This window comes from Macaca nemestrina, chromosome 3 (genome assembly GCF_043159975.1).
Source record: "Macaca nemestrina isolate mMacNem1 chromosome 3, mMacNem.hap1, whole genome shotgun sequence".
NCBI lineage: Eukaryota > Metazoa > Chordata > Mammalia > Primates > Cercopithecidae > Macaca > Macaca nemestrina.
The window spans coordinates 147,572,040-147,587,440 of record NC_092127.1 but is presented as its reverse complement, the minus strand read 5'-3'; the positions used below and the strand labels follow the sequence as shown (position 1 = coordinate 147,587,440).

Sequence of the window (15,401 nt, the reverse complement as noted above, 5' to 3'; positions counted from 1 at the left end):
GAACACACTGTGTAGTTGTTAAGACCATGGACTCTGAAGCCCTACCTGGGTTAAAATCTCACCTCTGGTACTTCCAACCTGTTATCCTCAGTTATGTGCCTCAGTTTCCTGGTGTTTAAAATGCCGGCGATAATAGAATGCATCTCTTAGGGTATTTGTGAGGAATTAATAAGATAGTGTATACACATAAAGCACTTATAAACATGCCTGATACATAAGTGTTTCATAAGTATTAACTTACATTATTAATATTATAGAATATATAATAATGAGTACATATGTAATGAGTATATATTTGTAGTGAATGTTATTACAATTATAATATTACATAATATTTCAACTTTTAAAGTCACTTTCTTTTAGAGGTCAGAAATGTTAACAATACAAGTTTCATTTGATTTTGTTTTTGCTTTTCTTCTGCTCTAATTATGTCTAACTTAGAGATGAAGAATTGAAAGAGTAAAAGACAAAATTGATGTTCCTATCGATCTGACAGGAATACAGTGAATAATGACCAGATTTGTTTGTACAATTTAGGATTGTGTTGTAACAGGAAATATTAACTTGACTCCTTGAATTACATGTACCTGACAAATCTAATTTCAGTCAAAACTATTGTGGTATCATCTAAGAACAGAACATTACCATTAGATGTACTAATTTAGAATGTTTTAGGAGTCTTGTTTTGGTGCCTATTCATAAACAACTACAAAAACATAAGAAAAGTTTTTTAAAAGATACTCTCTGGGCAGATATCAGAAGATATACATTGTTCAGATATACAGTATTCATGGTTTTTCTTTAGTCATCATCATTGTTGTATTACATAATGCTTAAGAGTGAGGCTCAGAAAGGTGAAGTAATTTCTCCACCTTTTATCTTACTCCTAACTTCCTAGCATGATGCACGATGGGGCAACATTGATGGTAATACAGCCACTTTGGTACCACCAACACTCATGATAATAATAATGAATAATCAAAACCACTGATAATGGTTAGCAGACCTGAGTAATCCAACGATTAGACAATGATCCCATCAGTTTCTAAGGGGATTTTTTTTAAGCTAGTTTCTAAATTTCTTTGCGTGTGTGTTTGCTCATATGTGTGGTTTACAGAGTTCTGTACCATCAATATATCCAGTTTCATAAGAGTACTGAGTAGTGGATTTTTAAAATAATTTATAGCAGTGTCAATTACTCTAACATAGTGTTTCCTCTCATGTCCCCATAACAGCCTTGGCAATCAGAAGAAGAGGGATCTTGGCTCCGAGAATATCCTGTGACCCTGATGCAGTTCTTCAGATATTTGTATCACAATGTCCCAGACCTTGCCTCCATGTGGATGAGCCCTGACTTCCTGTGTGCACTGGCAGCCACCGTCTTCCCCTTCAATATTCGCCCTTACTCAGAGATGGTAGGAAAGGGGGAGGAAAATGTCAGAACTGGAATTAGTCTGTTTCAATGGTTAGCAGATTTTTTTTGACAATCTTTTAAGCTTCTGAACAAGTTACAGTTTCATAACTTTATACATCACCTCTTGCATTATTGTCTGGTGTCCCCAGCTCCCCACAGTTTCCTTCTGCTTTCTCCTAAAATCACAGTGAACTCTACTTCCTTTTCTCATTCACCATATTCTTGTAAGTCCCTTGTTAGTAATTTCCCTTTTCAAATAGTTGATTCATTTCTTATTTTACATGATGCCAGCTGTGTAGTTATAAAATGTTCTTTTCCATTAAGATAACTCTAGTCCAACCAAATTTATTTATTTATTATTTTAGGAAGTAGATATTTGCTGGATTTAACTTTTACAAATAAATTATAGGGTTGAAAGCAAGTGTTGGTCCTTTCTTCTGCCTGACTTTTCTTTTTTCATTAAACTTTTATTTTGCTTATTTTGTACTAACTTAAAAACTACTAGATATAATCACATATAGTATGTATAGATACTCTTTTGTCCTTTAAAATAAGCCCAAAAATTGTGTTAGCATGTACAATATCATATCTTCATATGCTGCCTTGTTTCCTGCTTTGAAAATATATTCACATGGAAATTCACTGAACCACATTTTTGCAGAGGCCTTGATGGATAGTTTCATAACTTGGAGTCTAAATACTGTTCATTACAGTAACTAATAGTTCAGTTGACATAAATACTGATGACTTCAAAACAAATAAACTACTGTAATTTACACAAAACCATATTGCAGGGGCTTGTACTTACCACTTTTGCACGTTGATGTTGATTAGCTAATAAACTGTAAACATAAAACAGGCTTAAAAATAAATAGAACACACCCAAAAGATAGTTATTCCTCCATAGTACTTCAAAATTTCATGATTTTTCTTCTTATTTCCACCATGTACTCTAGAACCTGGGGTAGATGACCTTCTTTATACTAATTTTTCTCCATGTATAAAGGTACAGTACTTATTTTAAAATGGTAGGGATTTTTAGGAGAAGGGCAAATATGACACATGACCTTAATACCCTGGCTTGTTTATAATGTTTAGAATCCTTATTTTTGGTTAAAAAAAAAAAAAAAAAGACCTTGAATAATATATCAATGTCTTTTTGTTGTCAGCATCTTTTTTTTTTTTTTTTTTTTTTGAGACAGGGTTTCGCTCTTATCATCCAGCTGGAGTGCAATGGTGGCATGATCTCGGCTCACTGCAACCTCTGCGTCCCAAATTCAAGCGATTCTCCTGCCTCAGCCTCCTGAGTAGCTGAGATTACAGGCATGGACCACTATGCCTGGCCAGTTTTTCTGTGTTTTTAATAGAGATGGGGTTTCGCCATGTTGGCCAGGCTAGTCTGGAACTCCTGATCTCAGGTGATCCCCCCGCGTCGGCCTCCCAAAGTACTGGGATTACAGGCGAGAGCCACTGCGTCTGGCCATCAGCGTCTTATAATTTCTTTGCTAGTCTCTCTCTCTCTGTCACTTGGTTCAAAATTGGTACTAGTATTGTTGGGTTTTTTTAATTTATTTATTTTTTTAACCTATAAAAAATGGATCAGCCCTTACATGCTACCATTATGCCAGATTTTTATCTGAAATTCTGTGACATTTGACTTCACAGTAGGGGTAGAGTTCAAATATGGAAACATAGTTATCCTCATTTTATTCCATATATTTTAAGTGCAGTTAGCCGCAGTAGACATATAATTCAACATGAAGGTGGTATGTTGTTAGTGGTCAGTCAGAAACACCATATGTTGCATAACCATGACATATGGTGCCAGATTACTACCTTGAAAGGAAGGGTCGAGTAAAGCAGAGTGAAATAATGTGCTGAACAGCTTAATAGGTGGAAAATGCTGCTGCTACAGTTTTATTTTTAGGAAACACAGAAGTAGAAATGTCAGAGTCTAATGTGATTACTGTATCTTTCCACTTGATTTTACTAGGTGACTGACCTTGATGATGAAGTTGGATCTCCAGCAGAAGAGTTTAAAGCGTTTGCAGCAGACACAGGGATGAACAGGAGCCAATCAGAGTACTGCAATGTGGGCACCAAGACATATCTGACCAATCACCCAGCTAAAAAGTTCGTTTTTGACTTCATGAGGGTCTTAATCATAGACAACCTCTGTCTCACCCCTGCCAGCAAGCAAACTCCACTAATTGATCTTTTGTTGGAGGTAAAGAAATGCATTTATATCTCTTTTGCATTATTTTTTAAATTAGAACATTAGTAACCAAGCAAGTTCTATGCCAAAGATTTTTAATTCCTCTTGTTTATGTGTAGGCAGAACATGTTATAGGCTGTGCAAAGTTGTTATCCCACATGTGCTTTAGACCCTATCAATTTGTTCTTCTTTTTCTTCCCTCAAAGATGTCTCTAATTCAGTCCTTTATCATCCTTTCTCTAGAAGCTGGCAGACTTCTTCTGTAAAAAGCCAAATAGTAAATATTTTAAGCTTGTGAGCCATACAGTCTCTGTCACAACTATTCAGCTACGTTGTTGTAGCTAGAAAGCAGCCATGGACAGTAAGTAAGAGAATGAGCATGGCAGCGTTCTGATAAAACTTTATCTACAGAAACAGCACAGGCTGTATTTGGCCCACAGGCCATAGTGTGCCAATCCCTTCCCTGGACATTAACAGTGCCTAGTGCCATTGTCTTCTTACCTTATAACTTCCTACATCAATTTATCTTACCTATCATTGCCAGGTGTTACTGTTGTCAGTGTCCTGTGCAGCTTAAGACATGGTGTATTGTACAGAATAGGTGCCCAGGATGCACTTGTTAAATTCCCCAAGGCAGCAAACTTCTAGGTTGCCTGCCTGCCCATTCTCCTGACAATTGATATGAATCAGCTGATACATCAGAAAATGAGAGTGGCTCTAAGCCTTTAAGTGACCTCATTGCTGGCTCTAGAAATTAGCTATCCCAGAAAAGTATTAAAAAATGTTTACCTAGAAAAGCCTGAAGATATCACAGAGAGATAATTTAATACCGTATAATTAGTTGCATATACATTAATGTTCTTTTGACCAATTCATGTAAATAAGGTCAAACAGCCCATGCCAGGGGCTCTAAAAATAACATGTTTTGTGAAAGAGTAGATCTGTGGAGAAGACTGCTTTTCTCTTTGAGGAACTTCCACTATCTCTCAGCCGTTTGACAGCTGAACCTGAGATTTTTTTTTTTGTGCGCCCTCTAGTGGCTAGTACACTTAACTTATAAATAGCAACCTGAAAACCACATGTTTATCTTATCCATGTGAAAATATCTCAATTTGGTCAATTTTAAAAAAATCACTAGTGTAATTAGGGTACCAGTTATGCTAAGCATTTAACCAGGATGACAATGTTTAATAATGGCAGGAGAATAATTGGTTTCCTCACTAATGCATGTGGTAGAATTAAAAAGCAGGCCCAGTGGAACTTCTCCCGTTTGGAAACTTTAAAAAGCTCTGAGAAGAGAAATGACCAGTATCTCACTGTATATGGTAAAAATTTGAAGCATTTTGTGAAAAAGTGAAATAGTTTATCAGAAAATAATAGGATAAAGGCCAGAAGAGAAGTGTGCAAGAAAGCATAACTGATCAAAAAAGGAAAATACATACATGAAAGATATGGAATGACTGGAAATATCCAGTGATAGCATTTTCAAGCTTCTGGAACCTGAATAGCTAATTAATTAGCCATATATAAATTGTATAATTGCCCTTTATTTTTGTTTTCTATATTTTTTTAGTAGGAAAAATTTGATATATAATAACATGTATTAACCTTGAAGTAAGGTTCTCTTTGTTGGGGCATGAATTTGCCCTACAGTAGAATAGTGCTTCATTATACTAGGGAGTAGGATTATAGTTCAGGGAAGAGCAGGGGGTGTCAGGATTGAAGTTTCCAGATAGATTATAAACTGCTTAGAGACCAACTTTCATGTGTTCCTTTGTCTCTCACAACAGTTAGCACAGAGACTTGGTGTATTCTGTCAGTACAGTAAGTCCTCGCTTAATGTCATTGATAGGTTCTTGGTAGCTGCAACTTTAAGCAAAATGATGTGTAACAAAACTAATTTTTTTCCTCATCAACCTTATAATAAAACTATGTTGAAGGAAACAATGTTATTTGAAGACCTGCTGTACATTGTTTCACTTAAAGTTGCAGTTGCCAGGAACCTGTCAATGACATTAAGTAAGGCTTACTGTATTTTTGAGTCATTTAACTATTCATCCCTGGAAATTCCCAAACAGGAAGATAGGATACCATCTAATAAAAAAAACATAGAAATTTGCTTTTAAATATTTTGAGGATCTTTAATATACATATGCAGAATACATATACAAAAAAATTTTATGTTAATGAAATATTAACATTCTGTGTCTTCCAATGGTGTAACAATAAATTATAAACCTATGATTTTGAAAATTATGATTATGAAGTCTTTATCCATGAAGAGATTCAAGAAGAAAATTAGGTTGAGCATGGTGGCTCATGCCTGTAATCCCAACCCTTTCTTTCGGAGGTCAAAGCAGGAAGATTTCTTAAGGCCAGGAGTTCAAGACCAACCTGGGCAACAGGTGAAATCCCATCTTTGCAAAAAAATTAGCCATAGCCAGTGTTGTGGTGCGTGCCTATATCCTACCTACTGGAGGCTAAGGTGGAAGGATCGCTGGAGCCCAGGAGTTCAAAGTTGCAGTGAGCCATGATTACACTACTGCATTCCAATGCATTCCAGCCTAGGTGTCAGAGTGAGACCCTGTCTCAAAAAGAAAAGAAAAAAAAAAAAAAGAAGAGAGAGAGAGAGAATTATCTTATATATTTACCATTTACCTTTGTGAAGGAAGGGACTTGAACATCTGAGTCCAGTAAACGTGAACGAGAGCATGTTCAGTCTTATGAGTGTTAGAATTTCATTATAAAAGTATCTACTTACTTGATTATATCTACAAAAGAACATGTAAAATTACCTTCGTTAGCGGTAAAATTCATTAGCATACAAATAGGAGATTTTCATTCATATAGACTGGCTTTAGTGTGACTGAGGCCAAATACAAGGGAAGTGGTGTGCTGTAGCAGAAAGCTAGATCATAGGTTTGAGAGTAAGAAGTGCCTGGGTTTAAATTCTGGCCCTGGCCGGGCGCGGTGGCTCAAGCCTGTAATCCCAGCACTTTTGGGAGGCCAAGACGGGCGGATCACGAGGTCAGGAGATCGAGACCATCCTGGCTATCACGGTGAAACCCCGTCTCTACTAAAAATACAAAAAATTAGCCGGGCGCAGTGGCAGGCGCCTGTAGTCCCAGCTACTCGGGAGGCTGAGGCAGGAGAATGGCGTGAACCCGGGAGGTGGAGCTTGCAGTGAGCTGAGATCCGGCCACTGTACTCCAGCCTGGGCGGCAGAGCGAGACTCCGTCTCAAATAAATAAATAAATAAATAAATAAATAAATAAATAAATAAATTCTGGCCCTGTTGTTTAATGTATAAGCACGTTCATCTTCCCAAGCTAAATTCATTCTCTAGAGAATGATATAATTTACCATCTCTCTTACAAGATTACTGTGAGGGTTAAATATATGTACATCACCCAGCAAAAAGTATTTTGAGGAATTACATGTGTGCTGGATATAGCTGTGTGACCTTGACCAAGTTCAATTATCTTCACATCTATACAATTTACATATCTGTAAAATGATATAAAAGTGGAACCTCTCTCTGAGAATTATTGTGAAAACTAAATAAGATTTAATACTCATAACACAGTGCCCGACACTTAAACATACTCAAAAAATTGACTAAGTGGCCTGTGTTGTCTTCTATAGGGGTGCCTAGAGACTCTTTTCCTAGCTCCTGTTTATCAGTAACCTCTGCTGTCACCACTAGACTTCTGGAGAGCCAAATGAATTTGCTGCAAATAAATACTGTGGCAATAGGAAGAAAGTGCATGTGAACAGCTCAAACAGATTTGTGTGTATCTGGAGGTAAAGATAATGAAACTGAGAGGGTGCTGACTTGCAGTGTGTGTTAGTCCAACCTCACACTGCTAATAAAGACATACCTGAGATGGGGTAATTTTTAGAGGAAAGAGGTTTAGTTGACTCATAATTCAGCAAGGCTGGGGAGGCCTCAGGAAACTTACAATCATGGCAGAAGGGGAAGCAAACACGTCCATCTTCACATTGTGGCAGCAAGGAGAAGTGCAGAGTGAAGTGGGGGAATACCCCCTTATAAAACCATCAGGTCTCTTGAGAACTCACTCAGTATCACAAGAACAGCATGAGAGTAACCACCCCCATGATTTAATTACCTTCCACTGTGTCCCTCCCATGACTTGTGGGGATTATGGGAGCTACAATTCAAGATGAGATTTGGGAGGAGATACGGCCAACACTTTTCTGACACCATAAGCACCTTACTGTGGTCTGAGGAGTTCACTGGACTCTATTCCAACCATCTTCTGCAAGAGCTCCCCATTGTCATACATCAGAGTGAAACCCACCCTGAGGAACTACAGGGACACAAGCAAAAAACAATGGCCAAGTGGGCAAAGAGAGCACCACAGAATAACTCAGAGAGGAAAAATCAGTCAACAGGCAGACTACAGTCAGAATTAGGAGACTCAAAATCCTATCTTTAATGCCTTCCAGCCCATTACAGAAACAGGACAGAATTCCAAAGGCCTGCCTTCCATAGCGACTGTGCTGTTTACCCACGGGCAGCAGACGTGTACAGGCTGTCTGGCCTGTGTGTGGGACACAAAGATTCTGGGTAGTGTCCCCAAGACCTCGAAAAGGAGACTGTTTAAAGATGGATATGTTGAATGGCTGCCTTCATTCTGGTTGTCTGGTGGGCCAACCAGTCTTATCTAAAAGAGTGATGAACAGATTGTAGCCCACACTCTGCAGATTTGCTCTTGTGCTTTTAACTTTCATAAGGTGATTTTAGTAGAGCGGGGAGAGTATGATGTAACTGGTGAAGCCATGGGCTTTGGCTTCACAGAAACTGAGAATTGAATCCTAGATGTGACTTGACCAAGTGACTTACTCTCTCGAGGCCTCAGTTAACTTATTTCTAAAATCATTAGTATCTTTTTCAAGGGTATTTTCCTGACTATATGAGATAATGTATATATATAAGCCCTATGTCTGGCACAAAACAGTAGTCCAGTGAATTGTTTAAAAAGAAAAAGAACATCTCAGAGACAACAATGCATGCTTTCATAAAATGTTAAGTCCTTGAAAAGTTAGACTGCTATACACCTCAGCAAGAACATCAAACTAGGCCACTAGGACCAGTCACAAGTGTAAATTCTGGGTCCTCATCATGCGTGTAACAGTTTTATTGAGACAAATCAGAAGATTAAATGCCTGTTGATGAGTAAGTCAGTCTTAAATCCTTCTGGAATAAGAAAGAATATTATTTTAATAAAAATAAATTACATTCACTTCTGTATGTTTAGTAGTCCCTTTGTTTTACAGACTTCAAAACTTTTTCTAGTTAAGATTTGATAAGCCCTACTCATTACTACTTATCTCATTAACCACCTTGAGTTGATTATGAGCCTGAAAGAGTAACTTTCTTTTTTTGAGACAGGGTCTTGCTCTGTTGCATAGTCTGGAATACAGTGGCACAGTCATGGCTCACTGCATCCTTGACCTGCCGAGCTCAATCAATCCTCCCATCTCAGCCTCCCAAGTAGCTGTGACTACCGGCACACACCACCGTGCCAGACTTTTTTTTTTTTTTTTTTTTTTTTTTTTTTTGATAGAGACGGGGTTTTACCATTGTCCCCAGGCTGATTTTGAACTCCTGGGCTCAAGTGATCCACCCACCTTAGCCTCCCAAAGTACTGGGATTATAGGCATTAGCCTCCATGCCCAGCCAGGAGTACCATTTTTTTCAAAATGTTTATGTCCTTCTGTGACTGCAGAGCTTTATTCCTTAGCAAATTATGATAACTCAAGCTATTGGATAAAATGGTCTCTGATGTAATTATAAGGAAACCCTCCTGTAACTGTTGGTCTGCTGTTAATCACTTAAAAGTCCTCACATCCTCTTCAGTTTATAGGGATAAGACACTCAATGTAGTATCAGCTTGAAAGGACTAGACAGGCCTTGGTCACAAGTCTCCTGCTCGCTATTGTATTAATCTGTTAACTACACAGGAAAATTTATCAAGATTAAAAACAACATGAGATGTTCTTCACTTTTTCCCAAATTAGTTTAATGACAAACCAAACTCCTAAGCACTGGTCTTCTTTTAATTCTTACTAGACCCATATTTTGTCATTTTAAAACAAAATAAGTAGTCTTATGCAGAAGAAGGAGCAATTTTCCTTACAATTTTAGTTTAGTGGTTGGCTTTTGAGAACTTAGGTTAGTGTTCTTGTTCTCAATATAGAACTTTTATTCTAGCTACTTTCTTAAAACATTAACAGGACCACCTTGAAAATCAGAATAGAAGGGAAAGTAGAACAGCATTCTAAAAGCCCACTTTTGTAACATGGTCATAAATATAGTACCAGATCTCCCTATTCAAGAATAAGTAGGTTCTTCTATATCACTTGCAAAACCTCAATACTGTGCCTGAATCTAAAACATACAGATCTCTTTTTAAGAAAGGATGTTAGGACATTTATTGAGTTGTTTAATATCCAACTCCTATCAAAAACCTGGCTGAAACTACTGGCATTTGAGGGTGACAAAAGGCTCTTTCCTACATCTCATCCCACTGTTGCCAGTTCCTTGCTGCTCACCGGATCAGATACTGGAAAGTTATGCACCTGGATTGTCATACCCTAATTACAAGTAGAATTGTTGTCAGTAGACTACAGTTTAACTTTGTGCTCGACACTTTAACATAAGATAATTTTCAGAATCATCTTTGCACATTGTAAAACTTAGCAAAGATACCACCTATATAGAGTTGTTCACTATCCTCCTCACAAAAACCCACAGAGAACATTCCTCTCAGAACAATTTTAGGAAAACATATGTCTTTGCTGACCATCTATTGTGTTTTTCTTTCCCTCTTTCTTTTTTTCATAAAAGGGTCTTGCTATATTGCACAGGCTTGACTCAAACTCAAGCAATCCTCCCACCCCAGCCTCCGTAGTAGCTGGGACTGTAGGCACTTGTGACACTATGTGTTTCTTTTTATAGACAATAGAAAGCTTTGTAAACTATTGTTTTCTTGACACCTATGAAGCTCAGAGCTAAATTTGTGCTTAATTATTTTTTTGTTACAAATATATTTCCTCTCCCTATTGACATGCCCTCTTGATTACTAGATTCTTGGGGTTTTTTATTTTAATGGCTTTATAATTCATTTGTTATTTATTTTATCTGTATTTCATTATAAACTGCCATATCTCTTTTGGAAGTGAGGTGTGCTAACAGTCAAATATTTATTATATTGCTAAACAGTTTTTATATAACAATTTTTATATAACAGTTTTTATATAACAATACTATATATAAATATATATAGTATTGTTATATATATATAAGTTTTTATATAACAGTTATTATAACAGTTATATAACAGTTTTTATATAGCAATACTATATATATTGTTTATGTATTATATGTTATATAATATAAACTGTAACCATATAATAAATATAATGTTTAGAATACTATGTCTTAAGAAATTGATTTAAAAGAAGATGATGTTTCACCTTTACTTTAAATTTTTTTTAATTCTGTAGTTAGAAAATATGTGAAAGTCCATAAGCATGTATACCATCTCTCATGGCATTTTAAAAATTTTATCAGTAGGATTTTTTAATCTTTTTAATACATTAGGTAATGTAAATATGATTGAGCTCATATTTTTTTTGTTGTTGGTTCTGTTTCTAATCCTAAATTTTCTTGATTAGGCTTCCCCTGAAAGGTCTACAAGAACTCAGCAAAAAGAATTTCAAACTTACATTTTGGATAGTGTGATGGACCATTTGCTTGCAGCTGATGTGTTATTAGGTAATTCTGTGTTTTTATTTTATAAAAATACCTATAATCACTTTCCTCTCTAAGCCCCAAGTAAAACTACTTTTTAACATCACCTTTTCTCTTTCCTTTTTTGTCTGGCTTCTCATACTCAACATTATATTTGTGAGATTTATCTTGTTGCATGTAGCAGGAGTCCATTGTTTTCATTAATATATTGTATTTCATCATGTGATTATATCAATTTGTCATTTTACTCTTGACAGACATATGAAAGTTTTCACCTTGAGATAATTTTAACAGCTGCTATAAACATTCATGTTCATATGGACCACATATGTGTATAATACTTACACATATCTATTGAGTATATACCTATGAGTGGAATTGTTGGGTCATAGGTATATGTATGTTATCTTTTTAGTATGGCTTCCAGGACATAGAGTCAAAACACATTGAAATGTGTTTTTTCTGTATGTCTATATCTAGTTACAATAAAAATATGAAACTTAATACATGTACAATGAAGCCAACATTTGTGTATAAAACAAAGCAGAATTATAAGAGAAGGAAACATAATGGGTTAGTATACTATATATGCTACTTTTGAGTTCCTAGCAATAATACTAATCATATAACCTCTGTGCTATTAAATTACAATTATTTCCCGAAGTAAATTTGCCAGGAAATCTTTAGTATTGTCTTAACATGCAACTATGCACTCTCAAAGTCAAGTCACAGTTTTGTACTTATTCTTATCAGTTTAGAGCAGTCATACTACACAAAGACACAACACAGATAATTTTGATTAATGGGGCAATTTAGCATTAGGTGAGAATAATAAAAATCAAATTCTGTGGCATTAGGTGAGAATAATAAAAATTATTATTAGCATTAGGTGAGAATAATAAAAATCGAACCTCCAGAATTTCTGTGGAGGAAAGGCTTAAGGCAGTGGTCCCCAAACTTTTTGGCACTGGGGACCAGTTTCGTTGGAGACAGTTTTTCCACAGACCGGGGCGGGGGGTGGGATTATGGTTTTGTGATGATTCAAGTATTACATTTATCATTTGATTATCGGAAGGATTGTGCAACCCTGGATCCCTTGCATGCACGGTTCATAATAGGGCTTGCCCTCCTATGAGAATCTAATGGCACGGCTGATCTGACAGAAGGAGCTCCAGTGGTAATGCTTGCACACCTGCCTCACACCTTCTGCTGTGTGGTCCGGTCCATGTCCTGGGAGTTGGGGACCCCTGGCTTAGAGGAAGCATTCTGGTTAGGAGGAGGAGCTAGGAGGATTAGTCTGAAAGCAATATGTATATGCAAACACACTGAAAACACTCAGATAGCTTTAGAAAGAGAGCCAATGGTAATGATGGAGGGGCTAAACAAACCCCTCAACATTGATTATACTTTATTTTTCACAATTTTCCTGAAGCTCTTTTCTGTCTGTGTTACTTCACTGCTATTAGAGCTATACTCTAAAACAGTTTTGTTTTACAGTTTTACCCTTTATTACTTACACAAAATCAATTAAGAGCTAATAAACTGGCCCTTTTTCTCTCAAATGGAGAACACCTGTGACTGACAGTTTATGTTGCAGAACTGCTTGTTTATCACAGACTCTTGTTTAGGCAATAGGAGACTCCACAGGTAGTTTCAATCCATAACACTTTATCCTGCTGAAATTATTCATCCTGATTTCTGACCATTGAACGTCATTTTCTTGAAGTAGTACATAAAAGCTAGTAGTCATATTTCTACATGTTGTAGATACACTTATTTTTCCTTAGCCTTATTTTTTTGAGGATCTGATCTTGTGTTGCTAGATATCAATTTTCTTAGACATTTTTTTCCTACTGGAATTTAGGGGAAGACGCATCTCTGCCTATTACCAGTGGAGGAAGCTACCAGGTATTGGTGAACAATGTGTTTTATTTCACACAGCGTGTGGTGGACAAGCTTTGGCAAGGCATGTTCAACAAAGAATCTAAACTTCTTATAGATTTTATAATTCAACTAATTGCACAGGTAATCCATTGTCACTATCAGTTGTAGAGTACATGTTTTCCTATTGAAAACTTTGCCTATGGTATCAAAATTGTTGAAATGAAGTGTAACTAATAAGATAATGAATGTTAACATTTAATAAAAAGCTAAGCTTATTAAAAGTGAATGGAGACAGGCCAGGCACAGTGGCTCACACCTGTAGTATCAGCACTTTAGAAGGCCAAGGCGGGCGGATCACTTGAGGTCAGAAGTCGGAGACCAGCCTGGCCAACATGGTGAGACCCTGTCTCTACCGAAAATACAAAAATTTGCCAGGCATGTTGGTGTGTGCCTGTAATTCCAGCTATTTGGGAAGCAGAGGCAGGAGAATCACTTGAACCTGGGAGGCGGAGGTTGCAGTGAGCCAAGATCACAGTACTGCACTCCAGCCTGGATGACAAAGCGAGACTCTGTCTCAAAAAAAAAAACTGAATAGACATACAGACTTTGAACCCCTCCCCATTACCAATTGCCTGGTGCCAGTGTGTCCCTTGTAAAGTTGCCTAGGTGTTATTCTTTGCTACCCCGATAGATTTAAATACCTTAATATGGTTTGGTAGGTTTGTACTGTATACTACATCCATGTGTAAAGGTTTACACAGCATGAAGAGTTGATATTAAAAGAATATTCTCTTACCAGTTGAATCTTTACAAAGTTCCTTGTAGTTTATATTCTCTTGAAGTTGTTATTTTTTGTGCATGTTCACAGTACTTTTAATTAAGGGTTTGGCCTGGTTTGGCACAATTGATTAATCTTATATAATACTTAATGTAGAAAGTAGGAAATAAAGTAGGAAATACCATTAGCATATGGTACACAGATGCATAGGCTCTCTCATGTCACCTAAGTCTTTTTAAAGGGATATATTTGTATTTAAGCCAAAGAGAAAAATTCTCAAACGAGGGGATGAAATTAGAATGTCAAAAAAAAATGATTTTAGTAACATCTTAATTTTTTCAGTACTTTTGAATAGTGATCATTTATCCTAACAAAATATATTTGTGAGGAGACTCCCCTAGATGTCACATCCTCGTGTTCTCAGGGAGACTGCTCTGCCCACAGCAGCGTTAGTGGCTCCCCTCCTTGGGAGCTCTTTTTTTTAATGTAGCCATCATATCATTCATTAAGTGGTATTCATGTGACTCATGGGTTCTGAAATCCATAATAGCAAGAGCTTTGTATCTTTTAACTTAGCACCTTCATACTTAGCATGGCATCTGGTATATAATAGACCTAATAAAAGTTCAGGTGTGAATGATTAACAGGTGTTTTACTTTTGTCTATTGTACTAAAAACATATCTTCCGTGTCTTTAGTCAAAGAGAAGATCACAGGGATTGTCACTGGATGCAGTGTATCACTGCCTCAATAGGACCATCTTGTACCAGTTCTCACGGGCACACAAAACTGTTCCTCAGCAAGTAGCTCTGCTTGATTCACTCAGGGTCCTCACTGTAAACAGAAACTTGATCCTAGGACCTGGGAACCATGACCAAGAATTTATTAGCTGTCTGGCCCACTGCTTGATCAATCTACATGTTGGAAGGTAAATCCTTTAGGTTCAGTTTGCCATGTTAAATTTGGCTTTGATGTTATTCCAACAAAATTCTTCATTTTTTTGATAGTAGCCTTTCTTTTACCCTTATTCTGTTTTATTTAAACCTTTATGCAAAAAGGTAAAGGGCAAGTGTTGCATTTTTGCAGTGAAATTATGGGTATCTTTTTTCCTTTAACTTAGTTTTCTACACCTGTAAAATTTCCCATTATCACCATATGTCACTTATGTAAGGCAGTTTGCTTTTAAAGCAAACAAAATACATACCATTGAAGTCTAAGAGAAGTAAAAAGTAAAGCTCAATGCAGTGTTATGTGTTAAATGAGTAAAATTAGTATTTTCCAGTTGATTGCTTTGACAGATATTTCATTAGAGTCTCCCGGGGCCAAGCCTT

The 15,401-nt window shown here is 36.7% G+C and overlaps 1 protein-coding gene across 11 annotated transcripts in view; it reads left to right on the top strand.

Moving 5' to 3' along the window:
- The window catches only part of LOC105496884 (WD repeat and FYVE domain containing 3), a 307,925-nt gene that overhangs the window by 223,551 nt on the left and 68,973 nt on the right, over positions 1-15,401 (top strand). For all 11 annotated transcript variants that reach the window (XM_011767528.3, XM_071093605.1, XM_011767525.3 and 8 more), the window contains 5 exons: positions 1,236-1,415; positions 3,408-3,641; positions 11,334-11,433; positions 13,274-13,434; positions 14,769-14,998. In XM_011767528.3, coding sequence (XP_011765830.2) covers positions 1,236-1,415; positions 3,408-3,641; positions 11,334-11,433; positions 13,274-13,434; positions 14,769-14,998 — 905 coding nt within the window. The remainder of the gene's footprint in view (positions 1-1,235; positions 1,416-3,407; positions 3,642-11,333; positions 11,434-13,273; positions 13,435-14,768; positions 14,999-15,401) is intronic.